At 45.8% G+C, this 9,051-nt stretch overlaps 1 protein-coding gene across 1 annotated transcript; it reads left to right on the forward strand.

Annotated features, from left to right (window-relative positions):
- Positions 1–1,626: 1,626 nt before the first annotated feature.
- PSMD6 (proteasome 26S subunit, non-ATPase 6) lies at positions 1,627–7,919 on the forward strand. The gene is made up of 8 exons (XM_058031922.1): positions 1,627–1,841; positions 2,790–2,995; positions 3,509–3,654; positions 4,599–4,818; positions 4,920–5,028; positions 6,018–6,186; positions 7,390–7,467; positions 7,614–7,919. Exons 1-8 carry the CDS (start codon positions 1,697–1,699, stop codon positions 7,708–7,710), a joined length of 1,170 nt encoding a protein of 389 aa, XP_057887905.1. The 5' UTR covers positions 1,627–1,696; the 3' UTR covers positions 7,711–7,919.
- Positions 7,920–9,051: the final 1,132 nt, after the last annotated feature.

A 9,051-nucleotide genomic window follows, 5' to 3' on the forward strand; every position in this document is an offset into this window, starting at 1 on the left:
ACTGTTTCTTCCAGCCATCTCCTCAATAATTCATGCCCAATATACAGAAGCCAAGCTTGGGAATACACAGTACCAAAACAGCCAAGGGAACTATTTCTCCCATCACCCAGATGCAAAGCACAACTCCAAAATAGAGGCACCGGCCTAAAGCATTGTACTTAAATCCCAGTTCCAGCAAATAACGCCAAAATGTGTCTGGAGGAGTTCAGCTGGACAGCAAGCATGGTCCAGGAGGTTGGGTGGGATTCTGCATCCCACAGGATAGCCCTGGACACCCAAAAATGCCCTTTGCAGGAGCCAGGCACCCTGTGCCTGCCCAACCACCCAGCTGTGTTCCACTCCAAAAGCACCAACTCTGTTTTTGTCTCATTGCCAGCTTCCAAGGGAATACAGTGGGTGATATAGATAGAGCTGTAAGCATAAAAACAGGGTTTGACTTCAGGTATGAACTGGGGATGAACCTCAAGGGCTCCACACACAGGGCCATGGAGGCACAGGCAATGTGCACCTGCAACATGTGTCACAGACAATTTGTGGGCAGCTCTGGTGAGGAGGGAGAGCAGGGCCAGAGCAGTGGGGACACATGGGGACCACCCAGCTCTTTTGCCACCATCTCTATTTGATGGAGGGAACATGCTCCAGCACCGGCAGTGTTTGCTGTGTGAGGTCAGGAAAGACAAATTCAAAGATATTTAATAAACAGAGGGAGAGACATCAAGAAAAGCAAAATGAGAAGTAGATGAACGCAGGCCAGAGTCAGACACGACTTCCACACCATCCTGGACGAACTACAGCTGAAATTAGGGCTGTTTAGGGCCCCCATTATTTACCTTCTACTTGTTCTGAGCCACAAGCTCTGGTGTAACACATTTGAGCTCCTTTCTGAAACTACAAAGGCTACAAACCCACTTTTTCCTGTGAAAATTCCCCTTTGAGGTCTGTGTCCTTCCCCTGTGCTCAAACACCCTCAGGCCCTTCCTAGGCCTGTTCAGCCTTGAGGAGAGACAACTGAGAGGGCTCCTCATCAATGTCTGCCAGTGTCTGCAGGGAGGATGCCAGGAAGATGAGCCAGGCTCTGCTCAGTGCTGCCAAGCAAGAGGACAAGTGACAATGGGCACCAAGCGATGGACGGGAGGTTCCACCTGAAAATGAGGAAAAAGTTTCCTGTGCAGTGACTGCACACAGGAACAGATTGTCCAGAGGGGCTGCGGAGTCTCCCTCACTGGAAACATTCCAGAATTACCTGAACACAGCCCTGCACCATGTGCTCCAGGATCACAGAATGGTTTTGGTTGGAAGGGCATTTTGAAGATCACCCAGTTCTAACCCTTGCCATGCGAAGGAACACCTTCCATTAGACCAGGAGCCCCTTCCAGCCTGGCTTTGGAACCTGTGGCTGTGACGGCGATTTAGCGGCCGTTTCTGTGTTGGTTTGTGTCCCCATGTCGCTCTCTGTGTTTGTTTGTGTCCCCATGTCGCCGTGTCCGTACCACGCCCGTCCCGCCGCGCTCCGCCAGGGGCCGCCGCTCTCCTCCCGCCGCCGGGGTCCTCCGCGCCGCCAGGGGGCGCCTCGCGGCGGAAGCCCGGGGCCGCTTCCGCCGGTCGCGGCTGAGTCACTGGGCCGCGCCGCCTCCCGCTGCCCGGCGCTGCCCGTCCTGCCGAGCCCCGGCCCCGCGGCCCCCGTCCCGCCGCCGCCATGCCGCTGGAGAACCTGGAGGAGGAGGGGCTGCCCAAGAACCCCGACCTCCGCATCGCCCAGCTCCGCTTCCTGCTCAGCCTGCGGCCCCGCGCGCCCGACCCCGCCGCGCGCGACGAGCTGATGGCGGCGGTGCGGCTGCACAGTGAGTGGGGCCCGGGGGAGGCTCTGTGTGTGTGTGTGGGTCTGTCTGTCTGTCTGCCCGCCGGCCCGGCTCCCACCGTGTGTCCGTGTGACCGCCCGTGCTCGTCGGTCCGGCTGTGTACACGTTCCCCCTCCGTTCGGCATCGCTGTGACTCCCCCGGGGCAGCCCGAGGGCCCCGTCCCCAGCTCCGAGCGCTCTTCCATCTTCTGGGACTGCCAGAGCTGGAGCTGAGCTCCGCGGGCTGCTGTGCTCACAGCGGGATAGAGAGTCACAGAACGTCCTGAGCTGGAAGGGACCCACAAGGATCATCAAAGTCCAGCTCCTGGTCCCGCACAGGATGCTCCGCTCTGCGTGAGGGCATTGTCCAAGGGCTCCATGAGCTCTGCCCTGGGAAGCCTGTTCAGTGCCCGACCACCCTCTGGGGCAAGAACCTTCTCCTGATATCCAGCTGAAACCTCCCTTGACACAGCTCCATGCTGTTTACTCAGCTCCTGTCAGGGCTTTCCAGAAAGCTGAGATCAGCCCCTGACCCTCCACTTGGTCTCATGAGAAAGTTTTAGACAACTTTGAGATCTCCCCTCAGTCTCCTCTAGGCTGAACACACCAAATTCCCTCAGCTTCTCCTTATACACCCCTCCCAGACCCTTCATCATCTTCATGTCCCTCCTTTGGATGCCTTTTAACAGTTTAATGTCTTTCTGGTATTGTGGTGCCCAAAACTGCCCCCAGAACTAGAAGTGAGGCCACCCCAGTGCAAGGTACAGAAAGTGCAGATGAGGTCAGTGAAAGGAAGGCCTGCAGAAGCAGGGGCTGTGCTGTGTCTGGGTTCAGCAGGTACCTGGTCACAGAAGGGACATCTCTGGTGTTGACAGTCCCGTTGTCCTTTTAGGAACAAACACACTCTCGTTGCAGCAGTGAACAGCAGAACCCTTCCTGCCTCTCTTTCAGACATGGCTCCATATTACGAAGCCCTGTGCAAGTCTCTGGAGTGGCAGATGGACACGGATCTGCTGAACAAAATGAAGAAAGCCAATGAGGAGGAGCTGAAACGTCTTGACAACGAATTAGAGGATGCAGAAAAGATCCTGGGGGAGAGCGAAATCCGGGATGCAATGATGGCCAAGGCTGAGTACCTGTGCAGGATTGGGGACAAGGTTGGTGACAGCAGAGGCTTTATGGACTCCTAGAAAACACTGCATGGGAACCCTGCTAGCTGGGCAGGTCCCAGTGAGCACTGGGAGACTTGCAGAGCATTTTCTCTATGGCACAGGTCACACGTGACTGGGAGGTAGGGGAGAGTCTTACTGAAATATAAATTATGTAGAAACAAAACAGTCCTTGAAAGAAAACTTTTTTCTTGACAATGAGAAAAGTTTGCAGACACCATTATTTACTTTCCTTACGCCTTTAGACTTTTCCAAGCTATTTAGATTGTGCAGCTGAATTTCAAGTTACAGAGTAGATTTTCATAGCCTTTTGCTTTAAAAGATACATAAGGAACAGCTTTTCTAACTTGATTTAAACTTGGATACATTAAGATTATTCAGAATGCATAATGTCGAAATTACAACTACCAGTGGGAGACAACACATGTTCTTACAACAGGTATTTTGTGAATGTTCTGGGTGCTTTTAACATTCTTACAGTAGCAAATTGTGTTTTGCCAGGAGGGAGCTCTGACTGCATTCCGCAAGACTTACGACAAAACTGTGGCCTTGGGACATCGCCTGGATATCGTGTTCTATCTGCTCAGGATTGGCTTGTTTTACATGGACAATGACCTCATCACTAGGAACATTGAAAAGGCAAAAAGGTACTGCTGGGTTTGTCTGAGTGCACTAAAGCATTTTGGAAACAAGCTGTAAAAGAAGGAATGGAAGATAAATACTTTTTTGTGCAGAGATGACTGGGACTGGTTGTGAGAGACAATCAGAATGATGGGTGGGTGTTACTTTGTTTTAGAGGACTTCCTGCTCCTGGATTTTTTTATGGGGGCAAGAGAAAGGTTTAAGATTTTGTGGTATGTGTTTTCTAGCAGCTGGCTCAATTTGTATTTGCAGCCCAGCTCCCACTCCCTCTTGGGGTGTGGCTGCTCCCAGTGGCACCCAGCTGGCTGTGTAAAGAGGGAGCTTTTCCTCTCAAAGCAAGAGTGCTATGGTGTGTTTTGCTGCCACTGGTAGCTTCAGTGTCTCTGTGCTCCCAATGTTTTGAACCTCAGCAGTTCCTGTAGAAAGCTGTGCTGCTGCATGAGACACCAAGGCAGAGGAGGTTCCCACTTCCCTTGTTCCTTGGGCAGGGATATTTTGTGTTGCCTTCTCAGCAGTTTTGTCTCATCCCTGCCCTTCTTACAGCCACACCAGTTTTGTGCAATCCTTAAAAAGAGGCAACCTGAATCTTTTTTTCTGTGCTGCAGCTTTGATTTTAGGAGCAAAGGCAGTGGAAATCTGTTGCCACAGTCCAGGCTGACAGTAATATTTACCTATACATTCACAGAGACTCTTGTCACAGCTGAAGAGGCTGTAAACTTTTCCTTTCAGCTAAAACTTGCAGTGTGGAAAAGCCTCTGGCCTCTCCTGTCCCAAGGAAGCCACTTTCCAACACCAACAGGTGTACAAAGCCTGGGCTGTTTCAGCAAGCTCTAACATAAACCAAGTTATCACCTCTCTAATCTCATGGTATCAGTTGATTTGTATTTGTTTCATATAACTTATTACATGACACATTTACATAAGTAAATATTCTTTGTTCTGTTTTAAGTCTAATAGAAGAAGGAGGAGACTGGGACAGAAGAAACCGTCTCAAGGTGTACCAGGGCCTTTACTGTGTAGCCATTCGGGACTTCAAACAAGCAGCAGAGCTGTTCCTTGATACAGTTTCCACGTTTACCTCCTATGAACTGATGGATTACAAAACCTTTGTAACATACACTGTCTATGTCAGCATGATTGCCCTGGACAGGCCTGACCTGAGGGAGAAGGTAAGGGGAGCATGTGGAGCACTGCTGCAAACTGACAGAGCCTTAACCTGTTCATCTGGAGGCTGAAGGGGATGGTGGTTAAAGATGTGTGTTTGTTTCAGGTGATTAAAGGAGCAGAGATCCTGGAAGCCTTGCACAGTTTGCCAGCTGTACGGCAGTACCTGTTCTCTCTCTATGAATGTCGTTATGCAGCCTTTTTCCAGTCCCTAGGTAAGGCTGGGTTCTGTCCCTCAGCACTGTTTCAGATCATACACAACTTTTGTGGAGTAGCTACAGTCTAAAACTAGAGCTATGTACAGAAAAAATTACCTGTAGAGATTTTTTTAACAGTAACCTAAAATTTTCTGCTTTGATTTTTCAAACAAAGAAAGACAAATTTCTCATCCAATTAGCCTTGTGAAAGGTCACATCTCATTAGGTGAAAAAGCACTTTGAAAATGGCTATGAAACAGCATCTTACCTGAAGAGCCAGATCAGGAAAGATTTGAAAGCTTTCTGTGTAAAAGGGTGACACCAAAGAAAAGCTCTTCAGAAAACCCTCATTCTTGCCAGTTCTCAGACTGCTTGTTTTTCTTCTGTGAGAGAATACAAGAAAATGAGATATTTAGAAAAATAAAGGAAGAGCCCTTGATTTTGTGGAAAACTAGGCCTGATAAGACTGAGTTAAAGGGCAGCATCTTCCTATTGCCAGCCTCATCCCAAGCTGAGAACCGATGCTGAGAAGGAAAAAAAGTCACTTCAGTGCCTGGAAATCCTTGTAACTAATTTAAGAGCTAGTAGCAGAAAATTAATGTTGTGTCCTTATACAGATGTGGGTAACAATGTTTCTTGAAGAAGTTACATACCAGGTTCTGCTTGTTACCCAGCTCTGCAGGCAGCCGGTCCAGCTCTTGCCTTCAGAGAGGTGGTCTCTCCCCTGAAAGAAGGATGCTGTGCATTTTTACAGGCTCCCATTAGCTCTGCCACAATATTGTTTGCATGTTCTTACACTCCTGGTTGCAGAACTGATACAGATTACATGAATTTACTTCTCTTAGTGCAGAATCCCTTTCATATCCTGAGGAGTGCAAGAATACAACATAGTTATGGTCACACTTAATAACTGGTGCCGTGTCTTTTATTTACATAACTGATATATGGCATTTCTTTGAAGTTACTGACTTTTTTTATTTATTTTGCTTCTTTCTTTCTCTTCTCAGCTATTGTAGAGCAGGAGATGAAGAAAGACTGGCTGTTTGCACCCCACTACCGATACTACGTGCGGGAAATGCGGATCCACGCCTACAGCCAGCTCCTTGAGTCCTACCGCTCCCTGACGCTAGGGTACATGGCAGAGGCCTTTGGAGTCAGTGTAGAATTCATAGATCAGTAAGTTCTTGGCCTTTCCCAGTTCATAGACATCTCCCTTTATATCTTTTAAATATTTATGGTGATCTCATTGCAAGTAAAAATCTTTGTTCGCTTGTATTCTAAATACGCCAAGGTACGTTTCTATGGAAGAGTGTGAGAAGCTGGTATTTTATATTAATTATAATAATATAATTTTTTTTTATATTGCTGTATTTATTGACCTCAACATGCTATGGAACTTTAGATTTTAGACAGCTTCGTTCACAGTTATGCAAAAACTGAGCTGTTCCAGCTTTGGGGATCTGCACATTTTTTGTACTCTGCCAGTCTCCTTCTCTCATTTTCCTTGGTTTCTGTTATGTGGACAGGATCTGATGTTTTTCACTTAAATTAAGCATACTCTGCAGTTCCAATTTGAAATTATTTTCTAGAATAAAACCAGCAGATTTAGATCATGGTAAGAACTAAGTGGTGAGTGAAGTAAGAAACTGACTTTTACTCTGTGTACATGAAGCACATTATTTTCAAATGCCTTCACAAGAGTTATTCTTGTTTCAGAGAGGTTTCAGATTTTCTAGAAAAGAAAACTTACAGAAATATGAAAGTGCTTGAAATATTCAGAAATTAGTGTTTCAAGAGAAAGCAAATACCATTTAATTCAAAAGTAATTTTTTTAAAATCATATTAATGCTTATGTTTCCTGTAATTTATTATGAGTTGTAACTTACCTTACTGTTGAACACAGGAATATTTTCTTCTACCATCAGTTATATAGACCACCTGTGTTGCCAATTGTTTGATTAAACAAAACAATAATAATAAAATTTTAAAAAATTAAATATTATTGAGATACATTTCTAATTAATTGACTGGCTTAAAGATATTTACCTCAGGATAAATTCCAAATAGCCACTCTGCATTACTGCTGCCTTTGGATTTGAAGAGTAGTTGATACAAAGCTCAGTGATAAGTTTCACTAACTCAAGTGCAACACTTTGGCCTGAGGAGAAGAACTAAGAGGTTTTGTGTTCAGGTCACTAAAACGATTATTTTTGGGTGCAGTGTGCAAGCCTTAATAAGATGAGGATGCATAAGATACCTGATGAAGATCCATAGGCTGTTGCTTCAGAAATACAGTGTGGTATAACAGCAGTTTCAGTGCTCTTAGGTCTACAAGTCCCTGGTGAAACAGGATTTAACTAACTTTTTTTCTTTATTTAGGGAGCTTTCAAGATTTATTGCAGCTGGGAGATTGCATTGCAAAATAGACAAAGTAAATGAGATTGTAGAAACAAACAGGTATGTGACAATTCCTGGAGGTTGTTTTTAACAGACCAGTTGAATTCTATATATTCTGATGACATTTACTATAGAAATGTTTAATGCTTTGGTATAAATCATGTCCTCAGTTCTAACCCCCTGTTTTTTTCCCCCATGATTCCTAGGCCTGATAGCAAGAATTGGCAGTACCAAGAAACCATCAAGAAAGGAGATTTGCTGCTAAACAGAATTCAGAAACTTTCCCGAGTAATTAATATGTAATTTTTTTAATGCAAGGGAATGCAAAATTTAGATGTTTAAAACATTTTGGAAGTAACCTATAAATATATTGCATAACTTGGTATACTGTAGGGAAAAAAATAACTAGCAAGAAAGGTAGTGTTTTTACTTTCCACTTCATTATGTACACACTGTTCTGTTCTGGTGTATGGAACCCAGTTCATTTATTAAATGTATGATACCGTTGGTGATCTCTTGTAATAGACTTTGTTCCTTTCCTTGCCTGTATATCCAGTGTTCATGTTGAACAGCAAAGCAGGTTCACAGCCTGTGAACACAGAGAGCTCATGGCCACTTCATGCTTGCTGTTTTAAGACTTTCATATTGGAATCAGGGGTGAAAACAATCAGTTCCATAATAGTAAAGTGGCTAAAAATTGTAGTGAAGAGTGCACAGGAGGGAGTCTTGCAATGATGGGATTACAGCTTAAGGGAGAAGGAATAAGGATGAAAGTGATTGGGGTGAAGCAATGATACAGCCACAGAAACTGCAGGACTAAAACTTTAGGAACAACTGGAACAGAAGTAGCCTCTCTCTTTAAACTATTCTTTTGCAAGCTGTTGAAAAGGAAGCCAGCATGTGAGCAAAGCCTTACATTTGTAATTACTGCCCGAGTTAGATCTGCAGATGTCAGTGATGGTGGGAGCTGTGGAAGGGCCTGCTGCAGTCTGGCAGAGCTGATCAGGTTCTGCAGGGGTTACAGTTCCTTTCCTCCCAGCTGCTGAGGAATGAATGTGTCACTAGGCTGCTGCCATGCTGATGACACATGGTTCCTGCCTCCAGCAGCAGCTGCTTACCCTGCTGGCCTGCCTTGAGGGGTTTTCTCCTTCCTCCCAAAGAAGTCCTGTGAGTTCTGTGAGCTTTTGATGCCACTGCATTTGGAACATTTACAGCCTGTGTGCATTGCAGCTTCAGTGCTGGAAGGAACCCCAGCAGGTAGGTGTACCAAAGAGCAATCCTAGCATTTGGAAGCTACTGTGTCACAGACAGGACTTGGAATTTCCCCTGCCCAGCCCTCCCATTGCAAGGTCACAGACGTCTCCTGTCCTGGAATTGCTGCTGCCTGCCTGAGGTTGGAACCCTTGGTGCTGTGGGGGCATTTCTATTCTCTGATGAACTTTTCTGAAACCCAAAATACAACCTCATGATTTTGGGGTATTTTACTACTTACTGGAAGCTGTTTTGGTTGTTTCCCCCTCCAAGAAGCAGCTATTTAGCCAGAGTTTAAAGATTTACATTTCAGATAGTACTAATTAGAAAAAAATTCTGATCTTTCTTCAGAGGTATAAACAAGAACTCTACCATGTGTTCAGCTCTGAGTCT

This window comes from Melospiza georgiana, chromosome 11, assembly GCF_028018845.1.
Source record: "Melospiza georgiana isolate bMelGeo1 chromosome 11, bMelGeo1.pri, whole genome shotgun sequence".
Taxonomy (NCBI): Eukaryota; Metazoa; Chordata; class Aves; order Passeriformes; family Passerellidae; genus Melospiza; species Melospiza georgiana.